Source organism: Cololabis saira, chromosome 18 (genome assembly GCF_033807715.1).
Source record: "Cololabis saira isolate AMF1-May2022 chromosome 18, fColSai1.1, whole genome shotgun sequence".
NCBI lineage: Eukaryota > Metazoa > Chordata > Actinopteri > Beloniformes > Belonidae > Cololabis > Cololabis saira.
In genome coordinates, this window is record NC_084604.1 from 25,988,793 (window position 1) to 26,007,092 (window position 18,300).

Genomic DNA, 18,300 nt, shown 5'->3' on the forward strand with positions numbered 1-18,300 from the left:
CCTTAACCATTTGTGTCCACTAGAGGGCGCACCACCCAGCAGATTGAAGCGTCTTCCAAGTCCCATCAGTAGACCTTTTGTGGGGTTAATAGTGATGTTATGGTTATAGTTTTCTTTTTTTAATTAGCAAAATTATTATAATATCTTAACTTAATTCAAGTAAAAGAGAAAATGTTGCGTTAAAGAGGAAGGTGTTCAACTCTACAAAGATGGCAGAGATGCTCATGCCTTCAGCCTGTGATTGATGTGCTAAGAGAATTAAGGAGTATTTTTTTATTATTATCATTGTTTCTTTCGTTGGTTTGTTTATGTTACATATATATTATCAGTGGTGGACAGTAACGGAGTAAATTTACTTGAGTACTGTACTTAAGTACATATCCAGAGGATTTGTACTTTACTTGAGTATTAGATTTCTTTGGTACTTATTACTCTTACTTGAATACATTTCCAAGACAAATATTTTTACTTTTACTCGAGTAAATTTCTACGAAGGCTGAAAAGTACTCGTTACTTTCAGGTCTGCTCTTTTTTCTTCTTCCCTAAAGCTGGTTTCAAAGAGTTAATTCTCAGAGTTAAAAGATCCTTAAATTAATTTAGAAAAAATATAGTAATTTACTAATGTGGAAAATAAGAAATTTACTCTTACTCTTACTTTTACTTAAAGTAAATTTAAAAGCATTCACTTTTGGATACTTAAGTACCTTTAAAAGCAAGTACTTTTCTACTCTTACTCGAGTAATATTTTGACTGAGCTACTTTTACTTGTAACAGAGTAAATTTTGACCAGTAGTATTTGTACTCTTACTCAAGTACTGGGGTCGAGTACTCTGTCCACCTCTGTATATTATGCCCAGACTGGCCAGGGTATCTACGGGTCCGGTTATATTGCGCTCTGGGCGCTGCGCGGCTGCGGTCCCGCCTCCATGGGACGTCAGAAAGCAGTGGGAGCCTATAAAACTCACACGAGGCCACATCGGCTGCGCAAAAGCTCCACAGTCGGTACGGTGACAGCCTGCGGTCCGCCTGTCCAGGGACAATAAAGCGGATGTAGAGTTTAACGAGTCAGACAACAGGGAGAGTGTGGCAAGCAGTGGGACGGACGTCTGAAATCGAACGGCTTTGAAAGAATGCAGGAGAAAAGTTTGTTTCTTTCTGCAGGCAGAGATACTTGTTCCAGATGAAGTTTATAAAAAGGTGGAGGTTGTCTGTTCCAGACTTTGAGTGATGCCTGATGGGCCAACACCAATTCGGATGCCTGCTGATGACAAAAGAGGACTGCTACAAGAAAAATAAGCCCGAAGTTAGTCAGTAGTTGCATGCAAGGTGGTCAGAAGAAACATCAGCTTGATCTGAAAGGCTGGGTAAAGACTGGACCTGGGCTGTCCTCGCTGTGAATCTTCACATTTCATCTCCAGGACGAACCAGATGCAGACGCAGAGATGCATTTGGGTAAGGCGTTACTGTTCGTTCTCCTCCTCAACTGCGCGACGCTGAGCTCGGCCCTGTCGACCTGCGCCACCGTGGATCTGGACCATGTGAGGAAGAAGAGGGTCGAGGCGATCCGAGGTCAGATCCTGAGCAAACTGCGACTGACGAGTCCGCCGCACTCTGTTGCACCGAGTGAAATCCCCTTTCAGACCCAAGCATTGTATAACAGCACCAAGGAGCTGCTGGAGCAGCTGTGGAGGGACCGGAATCAGAAATGCGGCGTGGACAACACAGAGACAGAGTACTATGCCAAAGAGATTTACAAATTCAGCATGATCCACGGGCCACAAGAAAACAGTAAGTAACGCGGTGTTTTCCAGCGGCAGGTTTCAAGTTTCTCCTCCTTTTCAACTTATCCAAGTGCGTAATTACGCACCGACCCGAGAGCGCACGCCTGAAGACAGACGCACCTCTGAAAAGAATAAATGATTAACCAAACTATAACTATGATATATCATTACACATATTTGATTGTAACATCCCCACGTGTTATCACCGAGAAATCCAACACTGACATTTTTTTAAGGATTAAAAAGAGCAATAATTACATTTAGAAGGACTTGGAACTGAAAAGTAGCGCTTGTGATTTTTAAGATTATATTTGGAGGGTCATTCTAGCACAATATCACCTAAGATCATAAAGTCATGTTTAATTTACTGCAAATATTATGTATAACGTCTCAAAATGAGCTTACAGAGCCATAGTTCTGAATGAGGAGGAGACTCTCTCATGAGCTAGGAGTTGTGTGTTTAGTATGTCTTTTGTCCCTGCTGAAACCGAAAGGTAAACTTGCAAATGGTTGTAGGATGTACTTTATTTCAGTGGCTTTTGCCTGTCTGCTTAAAGTCTGAACCTGTGTTCCAGGAAAGTCAGTCCCCTCCTACTCCTGACTTCATTCTTCTCCCTCTTGTTTTTTTTTTCCCTCCATGGATCATGTCCCTCTTCCCAGATGTTCCAATTTCCTTTCCAGTCAGGCCCAAATGAGAGGGACATCTGCCCAGGCGGATGGGAATGCCTTTAGGGGAAGGAGTAGGAAAAGTTAACCGAGGTGGGCAGGAAAAGTTGGATAATAGTAGGACTTTCCCATTAGATCTGAAAGAGGGATCCCTCTGTCCCGCGGAGTTGTTGCTGGAGCACTGAGGCCCTCACATTCAGGGGACTGCCGGGGTGAAGCTGGAGCTGCAAGCCTCTGCCAGATAATTACGCGTGCAGGTGGTCTGTGAGCGTGAGATCACTCCGGTGTTAATGTTTAATTTTGCTCAACCAAGTGTGAAACTGAGCCTTAAACCAGAATGACTCCATTACGCCTTCAGTTCACTGCCAATACAACACCAAGTAAACGTTTCTAATGCAACGTTAACGAGCGTTCCTTTGGACTTGAGATATTCATTAAATTAATCAGTAAAGGCTGTCGAGCCTCAGTGTTCAAGTGTTTTTGAGCTAAATCCATACATGACCCGTATACTATAGCTGTAGTCTTAAAAAAAATAAAACAATAAAAAAGGAGGATTGGAAGATCTATGCATAGAGGGACATGTGTGTCAGCACTTGAACGAAATTCAAACGGGATGTGGTCCCACTGAGAGAGCAGAAAAAGGATAAATGAGCGTGTGTGAGAACCGGAGAAGGCCTCATGGTTCAGAGCAAAGCCAAGACCATTGCATCACAGCGCCTTTGAAATGAACAGGTGTTCTGAAAAACCCTGTCTCCCTCAGCAATGCTCTGCTTTCAGTCTCCCAGAGCTGCTTTGACAAACAGGCAGTAGATGCCTCAAGTTTTACACGTGTACTTTAAAAAAAAAAAAAAAGTTGGGTGAAGTCCATCGTCTCTTTTAGAGTACTATCCGGGAAGTACACACTCTTGTGTACCTCTGTTGTGTACGCACTTAAAATATCCTCCAACTGTTACACGGGGTTGGCAGAGTGTTTTCCAACAAGTCCAACGTGAGCTCATACTTACAAATATGCATTTTGTCAGTTCCTCGTGCTGCGTATTCACATGCACACGCTGAGCCTCCTCACCGAGACGGATTTAATGTCATTTTCATCTGTTGGAGCAACAACATGATCAGCTTCCACTTTGGTTGAGATGAGCTTTTATTCTGGTGGCGACAACTACAACAGTTTTTTTCCCCTTCTTTTTTTCAGGTAAATTAAAATACTTAACAGTGCTTTTGTCATTACACTTTTAGCAATCAAAGGTCAAAACGTGGGTGGGCAGCTCACCTTTGTTGTTAAAAAACCAAAGAAATAAGAAAAATCTTGTTGCATTTGTCATGTACAAATGTTTTCTAATGCTACTTTTAGCTTTTTATATAAGCAGCTCAAACAAAGCAAATGTTTAAAAAGGTCCTTCTTGACCCCAGTTCGTAAAGTTCATCCAGTGGTTGAACTAAGTATTTTTACTTAACTGCAAATGTAAGATACATCTGTTGTATGTTAACAATTGTTTTCAGGCTTCTTTCTACTTTTATCAGGTATTAAATCAGAATCTTGCATTTTTTTGCCTCTTTGCTGTAGTTGTTTTAAAACTTTGGGATTTCTTGCACAGATTACTCATAAGATATAATGCTTCATTAGGACTTCCTGCTCTGGCTCCCTCACAGGATCAGCTTAGCAGAGGGCGATTACAGCTCTGTGAAGGTGTTGCCATGTCTGACAGTGTTGTGAACCACAGCAAGATCAATTCTACAAATATTGTTCTTTTTTATAGGTCATTTTACAGTGTTGGGGACATTTTAAACGTTATCAATAGGCCATGAAGTTTTCAAGCTTCTATTCACCCGTTGGTCTATGCCACTTGGTCAATGCGCCTTTGTATTAACTGTACACTTTATAGCCCTTTTTTGTAACTTTTCAGTGGCGGGAAACTGCTTTAAAAAGCTGCATATTGCTAGTCAGTTTTCTGGAGCGGTAATCGATACAAGAAGGCCTCATTATTTAGTGCTGGCTAATCAAAGACGACAGCGGCTGCGTTAGGAGGTTGCAGAGGAAGAAGGTTATAGTTATCCACTATACTCGTGTCTGAAACCTTCCTTGACACTTTGGCTTCCTTCTTTTAATTCCTTTGGCCTTTACTTTGACTCCCTCTGCTCCACTACTGTATCACTTTGTTGCAGTAAAACACTTAGTTAAGCTTAGACGTTCAAAGTACTTTGTTAGGTTTAGGAAACGATAATGGTAAGGTGTTACGATACACTATAAAATGCTGAAATTGCTAACGTTAGGCACCGGTTCAGCTCTGAATCTGAGCAGATCTGTTCACAACTCTGGTAAAATACATGTATCATCTACAACAGTCAGCTGTCTCACATCACCATACCCTTATTTACTCTTTGAGATACTTTATTATGTTCATTAATGAGGCTTCTACATTTCATCTGACTACTAATAATCAGATTAACCGGATCATTGCTGCTTTTCTTTTTTTCCTACAGCTGTTTCTTAAGTCGTGTCATATTTATTGTAGATCCACAAGAGCATATCAGATTTGACTTTTTTTTTTAAGGGAAACTCAGACAGTTGTGTAAACCAGGTGCAAATAAGCAGAAAGCTGCTGGTGGGATTGCAAATGTCTGTATGTAGAAGCTGTTCATCAGACATAGGAAAGATCTCCTTCTACGGCGTGGTGTGCACAACGACTCTGGCCAATGCCAGCGAGGGAGTTTGGGCACCGTAGTAATCATTGTGGTAAAAAAAGGGTCTGGGTCCAAAAGGTTGTCAGCAGGACTGAGAGGCATATGTTTTTTTTTTTTTTTTTAAAGATACCACAGAAGTTAAGTCATACTACCATTAATAATATTGCTGTTTTAATTACAACATTGTCTTCCAAATATAGAGAAAATGTGTCGGAGAAACATCGGAGGAATTTTGATAAGGCTGGCATCAATTAATCATTCACCGTAGGGTTGATAAACACAGTGCTGTAGCGTCTCAACGGCACTCAAGGCCCAGATCGGATCTGAGTTGTGAATGAGTTCATGAATTCATTTGTGAATACAGACAGATTAAAGAGAAACTAATATAGAGTTTAGGGGTGGGTATTGGGAAGGACCTCACGATACGATACGCATCACGATACTTGAGCCACGATACGATACACATTGCGATATCCCGATTATGCGATATCCCGATTATTATATTCTACATAGTTCACCGAAAAATTTAAAAATGCATTACACATCTTAAAATCCAAGTTGTATATATGTACATCAGATGATAGTGATGGATCTTAAAATCCGAGTTGCACGTTCATCAGATTATAGTGACAATTCATGGGACAAACTGAGTCAAAACAATGTTTTATTATAACTATACAAGCTAAAGTTACAACTTATTTGTATATATTTTTCATATTATTTACATCATATGAAATTAACATTACATTTAGTATGAGGTTGCTTTAATTATGTGGCAAATGATAATAAACACAAAAAAGATGGTACTAAAACCAAGGACAGGCACAGTGATCAGTCAGTATAGATATAAATCCATAAATAAATAAACCTCTGTCCATTATTTTTCATTTTTTAAGGACAGGCAATTGTGTTATATAAAAAATAAATTATAAAATGAAATAAAACGTGAAATAAAACCTGAGCTCAGTGCAGGGCCCTCCCAGGGTTGGTAGAGAGTGGCAATGCCCAGGACTGTCACTTAGGTAGGAGCACTGGCTGATATAATGGGAAAAAAATCGGGGATAAAAAATAAATAAATAAAAAAATAAAATAAAATAAAAAAATCGATATTCAAATTTTTTATATCGATATTGAATCGGCTGGAAAAGTATCGCGATATATTGCCATATCGATATTTTTGCCCACCCCTAATAGAGTGTCTAGTAAGGGTTTGGCTACCATGTGCAGCCAGGACATCGTCATTGCGACACCATACCAGTAACGTCCATCATTTTTCCTGCTGTTTTGATGGTGTTATTGAAGAAAACCTCAGTCTACAATCTCAGGTTAGCACTGAATACCATCAGGACTGGAGAGTTACATCAGGGAGTAAGGTTCATCACTCCAGACATCGATCATGGAGGAGTTGCCTGTGGCTCACTCTTAAGTCATGTTTAGTGGGACACTAAGACTCTGCAACACCTGAATGTTTGCTGTGACAAAAGTGTCCAACTGAGAGCTTTCCATGAAGAAATTTACAACACTAGGACCTGAGATTATTTTGTCTAGACACTGTTGGAATTTTTAAGTCTTTCCCCTCACAAAAGCTTTATTTTATTTTCTTTACTCCAGATGATCTGCTCCTCTGCCCAAAAGGAATCACCTCCAAGATTTTCCGTTTCAACGTGTCTGCCATGGAAAGGAACTCGACCAACCTTTTCAGGGCCGAGTTTCGAGCGCTGCGGTTCCCAAACCGAAATGCCAAGAGGGCTGAACAGCGGATCGAACTCTACCAGGTGAGTAAAAGGTACCGTTTCCTCGTCCTTTTACCCTCGTAGAAGGCAACGCTCGAAGTAAAGGATGTCATCTTTATGTTGTACCATTACAATATAATAACTGCTACTCCAGTCAGGCAGGAACATATCTATGTAAACCCTTGAAGCCGTCACTTTTTTTTTCTGAACTCTTTCCCTTAATTTCAATTAGAAGCATTTCTACAACTGAGTCTAAAATGAACAACCTCTTCCTCTTTGGTTGAGAGTGTACACAGGCAAATGGGCAAATCAGTTCAAGCCAAAGAAACTGGGAATGTGTGAACATCACATTGGGTTTACACCACATTAGACTGGGTTTAGCATCCAGGGATACGAAGCAGCGAAACGCAGGACATCCAGAGACGTGAGTGGCAAGAAAGTCCTACATTATCAACCAAAAGTGCTGCTAAAGCAGGAAATCCAGAATCAAAAATATAAACCAATAGGTAAAGAACTACGGATGGACAGCTCAAACCGAACCAACCAAGACAAGACAAGGTGATACCTATCATGATTCATGATTATCATGAGCAATTCAAACTCACAGGCACAGAATACCAGTTTTTAAAATAAAAAAGAAAGAGGAGCTAGAAACAACAGAACAGAATTGAATGGAGGGCAGGAAACATGTCTAAATCCAAACCAAAGAGGAGGAAAAAGAAGACTGGTATTAAAACCACTCAGCAACAACAGGTGTCATACTGGGGAAAGTTGGCTGCCTTCCGGCCTGAAGGTTACCACATCGGCCACAAAATCTAACCTCTGAAGGAACACAGGCGAGTGTTTTCATAGTGGTCCTGCATGAATGGGAAGGGTTGTGACTTGAAGGGCATCCCACGTAATGCTCAATAAGTGCAAACACAAACAGACCAGAGTTTGTTTGTAGCATTTTTGGTTTGACTTTCATTAAAGTGGATTTAGGGAAGTCTGAAAAGTTGCAGTTTCCTCACTGACCACTAGGAATGGGCGATATTTTACCGTTCACGATATACCGTCAAAAAAATTCCCCACGGTAACAATTTGTCACCTCGCGGTAAAAAACGATAAATTCCCGTTGATGATGTTTTTGTGTAAAGCTGATTTATGGTTCTGTGTTAAATCCACGCACAACGTACGTGAAGGAAGGAAGGAAGGAAGGAAGGAAGGAAGGAAGGAAGGAAGGAAGGAAGGAAGGAAGGAAGGAAGGAAGGAAGGAGCCAGAAAGAAAGAAAGAAACAAAGAAACAAAGAAAGAAAGAAAGAAAGAAAGAAGAAATGAGCCAGAAAGAAAGAAAGAAAGAAAGAAAGAAAGAAAGAAATGAGCCAGAAATAAATAAATAAATAAATAAATAAATGAGCCAGAAAGAAAGAAAGAAAGAAATGAGCCAGAAAGAAAGAAAGAAAGAAAGAAAGAAAGAAATGAGCCAGAAAGAAAGAAAGAAAGAAAGTAAGAAAGAAAGAAAGAAAAAAATTAGCCAGAAATAAATAAATAAATAAATAAATGAGCCAGAAAGAAAGAAAGAAAGAAAGAAAGAAAGAAAGAAAGAAAGAAAGAAAGAAAGAAAGAAATGAGCCAGAAAGAAAGAAAGAAAGAAAGAAAGAAAGAAAGAAAGAAAGAAAGAAAGAAAGAAAGAAAGAAAGAAAGAAAGAAAGAAAGAAAGAAAGAAAGAAAGAAAGAAAGAAAAATTAATTAATTATTTAATTAATTTGGGGGCTCCAAAGACTAAATGTGGTGATAGATTTATAGTTAAAAAGGTCGAGTTGAATTGGTATTTTTTTTATCGTCATTTTTATCGTTATCGGGATAAATGCCAGAAATTATCGTGATACATATTTTAGTCCATGACGCCCATCCCTACTGACCACTAGGGGCAGGTACCAAAAATTGAGTTAATCTCCGTTGACCCCTATGTTAAAATGTCTAACTTTGACGCAGAAATTAACATATTTACAGACTGGTTCAAAAATACGACAGCTGTAGGGATGGTGAAAGGTTTTTCTGTACCACATCATCTAAAATTATATAAGGCAATAGTGGTGTGGTCTTTGGACTGATGACAGATATAACCAGTGCCTAGCTGTCATCCCTTTTGCTATTTTGACCTTTGAGCTGTGAATAAAGACCTAACAGAGCCCGGTCATTCTCAGTTCAAAGATAATATGTTTTAGCGTGGTGTAATTGCACAAATACGTCACTGGCTGTGGCTTGGCCTGGAAAGCTTAGAGCAGTGGTTCCCAACCTTTTTTCCTTGCAGCCCCCCCTACTTGTGTCTAAGACCAGCCAGGCCCCCCCGACCCGTACGTACTAGCACCAAAATAGTCTTTAATTGAAAAAATGAACATTAATTATGTTTTTTTTTTCACATTTCTCTTTGGTTTACTCTGTATACATATGACTTTGTTTTTCTCAAATGTCACAAATGTATAAAATACGCACAAAAGGACATAAAAGGACATAAAAATATTTCTGAAAAATTTCTTTTTTAATATGAGACCAACATTTTTTAACATTTTTACTTTAACAACCTTTTGGAGTAGATTAGATGTTGAATAATGATATAATAATAAGGAATGAAATCATTTCCTGTGTTTGTCACCAGTGTATAAAAAACACAAAAAATATTCAAGACATTGATAAATTATTCCTAACAATGTCTTATGAATGATTCATTCACAAATATAATTTTTTACAACTGCATAATTTCAAAGCAGACAAAGTTTCGCGCCCCCCCAGGGGGGGCCCGGACCCCGGGTTTGGAGACACTGGCTTAGAGGACGAAGCTCAGCTAAGCAGCAGGCAGCGTGGGCTATCTGTGCCGCCACTGAAATGACATTAAGAGATCCCACGGACAACTATTGATCGGCTGATGTAGCTGGAAGACGCATCGGGTCACATCAGGAACCTTTCAGTCAATCAGCCCGACTACAACAGCTAGGGTTGCCACCCGTCCCGTAAAATACGGAATTGTCCTTTATTTGAGAAAAAATGTTGCGTCCCGTATTGAACTAATACGGGACACGATTTGTACCGTATTTTCATTAACTTTTACACCATATTCTAGTTGAATTATTGAAATAAATGAACCTTTACACCATATTCTAGTGGAATTATTGAAATAAATTAACTTTTACACCATATTCTAGTTGAATTATTGAAATAAATTAACTTTTACACCATATTCTAGTTGAATTATTGAAATAAATTAACTTTTACACCATATTCTAGTTGAATTATTGAAATAAATTAACTTTTACACCATATTCTAGTGGAATTATTGAAATAAATTAACTTTTACACCATATTCTAGTTGAATTATTGAAATAAATTAACTTTTACACCATATTCTTCACCTGTAGGCTATATTATACATCTGGGCTGATTTGGACATACGTAGCAAAGGAGGATATTTCAGTTGCTAGTATGGTTGTCTGTCTGTACAGTCAAGTTCAATGCTATTAAAGCACTTTAAACTTTAAATCAAAGCATTTAGTTTTTTTATATAAAATAAACACATTTTTATTCAGTTTAGAAGTTTTGGGGCTTTTTTTTGGCTCCTGCGCTGCTGAAATCAGGGCGTCCCTTATTTCTATTTCTGAAAGGTGGCAACCCTAGGTGCAGCACTAACCTCACAAGTGTCACGCTGCAGAGCTCTGCTAGTCCTCATTTCAGCTCTAGCGACACTTGAAACAAGGATGTTTGAACAGATTTGATTTGACTGAATATTGAATTACAATAATTACTGACACAGCATAAGCTAAACATACCAAGCTAACATAGGAAGCTGTGGTTGTGTTCCTGTCAGTTCCCAGGCCCGTATGTAACATGGTGCCACGCTGTATGAGGGGGGAAAGAAGCTTCAAAGGCATTCTTCAGAACATCTATGGGTGATGTCACAGGGGGGCTTCCAGTTCTTCTTATACAGATCGACCGTATTTGGACCATAACAGATCGGGTTTGGGACATGTCACAAAAGGGTTTTGAAGATTTTTATTGAGTTATTGAGTTCAGATTGGCTTCAAAGCATAGTAGAGTGGATTTAGGCCACATCAGATGGTGTTTTGAACAGATTAGTCCGGATTTGGGAATTAGAAAGTAAACATGAGTCAGTAGGTTGGTTGGTTGTATAATTGACTTCAGAGTTTGCATGTCTGGCCATTGTCATGTGGGCCGGCAGTAGGCCTAAGGGTTATGTCCTCCACTCAAGGGAGCACTTTGAGTCCCCAGCAACAAATAAAGACTCTAACCGTGGTTTGTATCCGCGGTATCATGGTTTAGATGGATAGCCAAACTCCAGCCTTTCTGGTGTGCTGAACATGGGACTAACTTGGCACCGGTCGGAGATTATTGCTAACATGGGAGGATGTTACTACTCACACCGGTCGTCTCGGTTCATTTCAGAGAAAACATCTGTTCTCAGGAACTCACTGAAAAGTAAAACAGCGTAAACATTTTTATACGCAGAGCAGATTTGAGGCAGAGCTTGGACGCTGAGGATTCTCGATGCTGCAAGCTTTTCTGCTGAGTCGGGCTCCGTGACAAAACATATCAAAGGGCAAGAAGCAGGACACATCCTGGACAGGCTGCCGGTCCCCCACGTGGTTAACGCAGATGCGAGCTCCTCAAATATCCATGTACACGCCTCAGTCAACAAAATGTACCTGCGGTCCACACTGGCGAAGGGGAAGACATGCAAGCCCACACAGAAAAACCCACAGACAGTCAAAACAGAAAAGCTTTTGATGTGAATGTTGTCTGATTACCTCACAATAACCTCATCACGATATAAGTAGGATGATTAGGCGTGTTTAGACAGTGTTCAACATGAGGGTTGTTTTGGTTGATTATCACAGTTCACTTGCAAATAGCTTCAAAAAAAAGCACCACAAATCTGACTAAACTCGATACCGTCAAAAGCTGAGACTTCAAGACATCGTAGTGTTACCAGAGAACCTCACACACTCGTGCCTAATTCTGCGGGCGTTCGCTGAATTACTCAGAGAAGCATATCTAGGCATAACTCATATCTGATTTGTAGATGTAGGAGCTTTTTGAATCAGTAATGATTAAAAAAACAAACTCAAAAGTGTAAGTATTTTATTCACACATGCCAAACTCAAAGCCTGCAAAAGTATTCAAAGACAGTTAAATGTGTATAAGACGTATACATGGATTAACAACTACATGTCCCACAACGCGTCACAGTTTTGCTACATGTCCCATGATGCTGTCAACTCACTAGATGTCAGTATCTCAAAATAAGCCATTTACACTGCAAAAAACAGCCCGTCCAGAAGGAAGTATCTATTAATCCTTCCCTGACTAGAATTCTTAAAACTAGAAAAATATAAAATAGTTTTCTACTTTACTTCACACAAATAAACCTTTTCTCACTTTGAAATTAGTAACAACAACAACAACTGCAACAACAGCTTTGCGCTTGAGTGATGGATTTAAAATGTTCAAGAAAAGAAAAGAGGGAGAGTTGGGAAGCAAAAGCATGTTTGTGTTTAACAGAGAGCAGCGAGGAAGCTTTCTTTGCAGCAGAACAAGTGTGAGTGTTCAAATAATGCAGTCTCACATTGGCGTGTCAATGTCAGCGAAGTCCGCTAACGTCAGCCAACAAGACAAGAGTCAAAAGATGCAAGAATGAAAAAGCAGCCTGCAGCAGTGAGGGCAGCTTTATTTTATTTTAATTACTTCACAACTTCCAAAAAGCTACATAAATAGATCCTATAGCCTTTGAGCTTTTATACAGAATAAACTTGACCGAATGTTACGCACCTCCCACTGCTTGCCAAGGATGCAAACAGAAGAATCTGAGAGGAAACTGTAGAAGCTGAGCCAGTTTCATGAGGACTGCTGTTAGTTTGATTGACATTTCCCTGAACTAAAAATAGCACCCGGACGCAGGTTCCAGGGGATCCAGCTCCAACAACTCCAGCGCCAGACTTGGAATAAACCAGACGTTTAGAGTGGATATTTCTCACCTTTTTTTTTAATTCTCGGTGGCTCTAAAATCTGTCTGTGCTTTTTTGTCCTGTGTGCAGGCGCTTGCAAACTTTCATTAAAAAAGCTGCTTAATGTGTGAGAGTTGCCATCCAGAGCTGCTCGTTTCAGCATACACTCGTCTGGGTTCAACATTATACTCACTATTCCCTACTGCATCAATATCTTAAAGAACCTTCTTCCTCCACGTTCATCACCCTCAAAAACAGCCAAATAAAAACTCTTCCCAGATGTGGAAGCGCCTGTCCTACTCTGCTTAACTGAGGCGAGAAAAGCTTTTAGAGCAACGGATTTCTTTTGTTTTCCAGATCGTGAGGCCTAATGATCACATTAGGAAGCAGCGCTACATCGGAGCCAAAACTGTGCCAACCAAAAGCGCTGAAGAGTGGATCTCCTTCGATGTGACTGAAACTGTAAGAGAATGGCTGATGAACAGAGGTGAGACTGAGACAACGTCACTGCGCTGTGGCCGTTGGGTCAAAAGTTGTCATCATGGCGTCTGAACGAAGATGTTTCTTGTCTCCTTTCCTTGACTGTTCCCATTTAGAGTCCAACTTTGGCTTGGAAATCAGCGTGCATTGTCCCTGCCACACCTTCAGCTCAAATGGTGACATCATTCACGATGAAAGCGAGGCGCTGGAGGTGAAGTTTAAAGGTGGGTTTCAACATATTTATTAGTCTGATATTGTCTTAAATCACAGTGAACTGAATGTAAACTGCAGAGCGTGTTGCTTATTTTGCACTTCAATCCTGTTTCTTATGAAGGAGTTGATGTAGAAGAGGAGGAGAATCGCTCAGACCTGGATAGACTGAAGTGGAAAAAGGAGCAAGAGCTTCCTCACCTCATCCTCATGATGATCCCGCCCCACCGCCTGGATACTCAGACCACCCGCCGACGCAAAAGAGCCCTGGACACTAACTACTGCTTCTCGTAAGGCTTTGTTGATTAGGAGTTGTTGGTACCTGTGAGCATCAGCTTCACAACACGAGTGACGACAAAAATGCACTTTGTATCCGACTCACAGGAACGCGGAGGAGAGCTGCTGTGTCCGCCGACTCCACATTGATTTCCGGCGTGATCTGGACTGGAAGTGGATCCACGAGCCCAGTGGTTACGATGCCAACTACTGCTCTGGACCGTGCCCTTACCTGAGGAGCTCGGACACGACGCACAGCTCGGTAAGAAGGTGACGCAGAGAGAACTTGTGAGAAGATAGTTTAGATTACATCCTACAATCCTACTTCGTCGTTTAGACTCAGTAGATGACAACAGGAACATTTGCAAGAACAAAATGAAATGCAGTATTCATATTAGGGATGAGCGGTATGGATTAAAAAATGTATCACGATAATTTCTGGCATTTATCCCGATAACGATAAAAATGACGATAAAAAAAATACCAATTCAACTCCATCTTTTTAACTATAAATCTATCACCACATTCAGTCTTTGGAGCCCCCAAATCACTGCTCTAAAAGAATACTTAATGCTACTAAACTACACCAATTAAATCGAATTAATAAAATACAATTAAATTAGTACACCTGTACTGCAAAACTGTAAATCCGCCTTCCGCCATGTTACACAAAATCGTCATTTTACCGCGAGATGACAAATTCTTACCGTGGGGAATTTTTTTGACGGTATATCGTGAACGGTAAAATATCGCCCATTCCTAATTCATATATTTTGCGGCTCAAATGGCCTTAAATGATGGCGATGCAAAATCAGAGCAAGAGGATGAAGGCATGCAGCAAAAAATCTGAAACAAAGCTCTGGTTTAAGACAATGAAGACAATAAAACAACAAAAAAGATTAGCGGTTGAATGCTAAGACTCCATAGATTGCAACGACGGAAGGATCTCCACTCACTGAGCCAACAAACAACAGCAGAAAGACTCTGAATTTGGACCTTGTTTGTGTTTCACCATCATTGATCATATTCCAGTGCAAAACCTCACTGGATCCATGTCGTCCGAGTCAAACTAACTTTCTCACGGATTTGATTGCGGTTCCTAATATGTCCTACAAACTTCTGCCGCCTCACTTCTCGATATCTATGTAGATAGTTAAAGGAGCTTGAGGCCGGATTGTGGCAAGATTTATGAAAAAAATCCGTATACATTTTAAGTTTTCTAGTAATAATGTCAGATGAAGCGTTCCAAACCAAAAAGAATGAGCCCTCTAGTGTATCTCTCCGTTGCCTTGAACAGGCTGTGTGCTGCAAAATGTGCTGCAATTCGGTCCCGAATTTCCCGCGCTGGGCTGCAGATGTGACGTCACATGACGCTGCATGTGCGTTCTCCCCGTTCTCCCATGCCGGCTTCACTGTTGGCTGCAGTACCCCAACGGCCGTGGTGGTGAAGGGTGGCGCTAGAGAGTCTCATTTCTTAAAAGGAGCCTCAAGCTCCTTTAAAAGGGACCTATTATGGCATCTAATATCTATTTTAAACAGGCCTTGAATGTCTTAAAAACAAGCTTTTGATTGTTTTCGCTAAATAAATTAGAAATTCAGCCTCTGAGCCATGTCTTTATCTTCCCAGTCTCTGGCGGGGAGGCGATGATAATGAGGCTCTGTGCTGATTGGCTGCCTGAATGACACAATACACCGTTACGAAAAAATGGCGGAAGCTCCGGCCGGCGGAGTTAGTTGTGGGCATGGTTTCACGCATCGAAGGCCAAACGATGCAAATCTCTCCCATCGTTACGTAATGACGGGAGCAGAATCTGAACGGCTCGTAGAAGCCACATCACACTGGACGGCTCATCCGGGCGGCTGTACAGACACTGCAGAATTTGGTTGCTTTCCTCCTTCTCTGAGTTGGCAGGCTGAGGGGAGACCACTTTATATATGTTAAAGCAAGAGAAAACGTGTTTTTCATAATAGGTTCCCTTTAACTGTTTATTTGACGACTGTAGCTGATGGCACTTTTTCATATTAATCTCACATTGTTTATTTGATTATTTATTATCCGAATGTAAAAACGTTTGTGCTGTTTGGGGGAACAGGACTGTATGTCAGGAATTCTTAAAGAACCTGGATAAAAATGTTGAGATTTCAACTCTCATCAAACTGAGTGAGTTTCTAACTGTCCTCTTTGCTTGTCACCAGCTGCTGAGCCTTTACAACACTCTGAATCCAGGGGCGTCCGCCTCCCCCTGCTGCGTCCCTCAAGACCTGGAGCCCCTTACTATACTCTACTACTCCGGACGGACCCCCAAAGTGGAGCAGCTTTCCAACATGATTGTCAAGTCTTGCAAGTGTAGCTGAAAGGACGCGAGGGGCAGTTTTTATGCAGGATCTCTCTAGGTACAGACCAAACCCACGTCCTACGACTTTTGGACTCCTGTGACAGGTCCTTGAATCGATCCTGTGGCCCTGCAGCCTCGATCTGATCTGAACACCACTCCTCCTTATTTTAACGGATGCAGATTTTCTCAAACACTTGAGATTCTATTTCTTTTTCCTTCTGTTTTTGTGCTTTTGTTCTGAGTTAGTCAGTTCTGGGAGGCAAGTAATTGTAACGTTTTTTTAAAGATTATTATTTCGAATCGAACGTAACCCAACAAGAATGTTAGAATACACCTTAAAATACCTCCATCTACATATATATATATATATATATATATATATATATATATATATATATATATATATATATATATATATATATATATATATATATATATATATATATATATATATATATATATATATATATATTAAACAAAACAATCTGGAGCTGCTTCATAGAAAACAACTGAAATAGACTCGTTTTGTGGTTTATTTTAAGGTCCATCGCTCAGTCAAATAGTCCAAAAGATAACAGCCTTTACATGTTCAGCAGTTCAACTTTCTTATTTCAAGCCTATCTGTTAAATAGTTACTAAAATAATGAAAAACTTCTAAAATAACTTCTTTCAGGCTCAATTTTTCCTTGAACTTGCCTCAAGTTTCCTTCACTTCAAACAGTGGGCATTATCTTCAAACACAAAAGCAGAAAGGACAGACCCGCTGCCGTGTCCAAAGCCATAGCTGTGGTCAGGGAAAAGGAGAGCCGACAGAGAATGCCTGTTGGATTTGCAATGGAAAGTCAATGAACAATGAAGTTGAGCCAAGCTTTTCTTTTTTTGGCCAGCCGGCAGCAATGGCCTTTTTTTTGTGTGTGTGTGTGTGTGTGGGGGGGGGTTATTTTATTTCAGTGCATCTATTAGAACAGATGGAAGAAGAAGACCTGTATGGCAGAGAAGAACTACCACACCGCAATTCACTGGATGTTTTCATCCCGAAGAGCTTCAAATTATTTTTGGGACTTCAAAGAATATACTGGAAGAGAGCGAGCGTTACGCAACAGGTTTTCATGAGATTTCTTTTATATTAATAGCAGATTCGGTCTGTTATGCAACTTGTCGTACAGTGATTGTTTCACAAACTGGGACGGGAGTTGACATGTATCGCCGTTATCCGTGATGGAAGCAATTACATATATTAGACTATGGGTACTGTTACTTTTCCTTTTCCTGGTCCTGGTTTATGTGATCCAGCATGTGCCCATCTCAAACGCTGTGGGCTCGACCCTGAGAAAGTAAAAATCACAGCACTTTTTTTTTTTCAGCAGCAACAGGAAATGTAATGTAATTTAAATTTTTTTGCTTCCTTTGTCTACTTTAGTTGTTTTTTTTCCCCCTCTTCAAACCCACTTTCTTATCTACTCATCTGTCAGACTTTATTCGCGTGCACGAGTCTCGTGTGCAGTCAAGACAGACTCCGGTGTTCCCAAAACACTGCAGTCTTTCATTCCCTGCGCTCCGTCTCTGTTTGTTTTGGTGCTCTTTTGCAGCACGAAGCACGAATGGAACAAAAATGGCAAGGTAGGGGAAAAAGTCATAACGTGACAGCGGCTGGATCTGCAGTTAGACCTCGTTCTCTCAGGCGGGAGCAGCGGTTCTGAATCCCTGCACTGTTTTGACGTTTGCCCGGTCACAGATACCTTTTCGTGAAGTTTTTCTTTCTGTGGGGAGGGGAGGGTAATATTGTTTGACGTGACTTGTTGATTGTTATTAAAAGACATCATGTAAAACTGTATGAGCCATGTTGGAAGACTTCAAATGAGATAATCAGACATAACAGAGGTGCGCAGGTGAGAAGAGGTGAATATGTGCACTCATGTCCTCTGTCGTGTTGAAATGCCATTTAAAATGTTATTTTCCCGTAATGTTTTTGGTTCCACGCAAACATCATTTTTCTTACTTGAATCTCAGCAGCCCCACCTGTTTCCTGCGAGCACATTCACAGACTTTTTTTCCTCAGTTTTTTTTTCTACCGGAGTAATAAATTTAAGAACTCCTTCTCAGAGATTGGTGCTTAACAGCTTTCCCAGGCTATTACTCT

General features: G+C 40.4%; 1 protein-coding gene across 1 annotated transcript; it reads left to right on the forward strand.

The window, feature by feature from the left end:
* The first annotated feature begins 974 nt into the window (after window positions 1-974).
* LOC133464397 (transforming growth factor beta-3 proprotein-like) lies at window positions 975-17,992 on the forward strand. Its single transcript, XM_061746335.1, has 7 exons — window positions 975-1,788; window positions 6,741-6,904; window positions 13,216-13,345; window positions 13,455-13,562; window positions 13,673-13,838; window positions 13,933-14,086; window positions 16,021-17,992. Exons 1-7 carry the CDS (start codon window positions 1,443-1,445, stop codon window positions 16,177-16,179), a joined length of 1,227 nt encoding a protein of 408 aa, XP_061602319.1. The 5' UTR covers window positions 975-1,442; the 3' UTR covers window positions 16,180-17,992.
* Window positions 17,993-18,300: the final 308 nt, after the last annotated feature.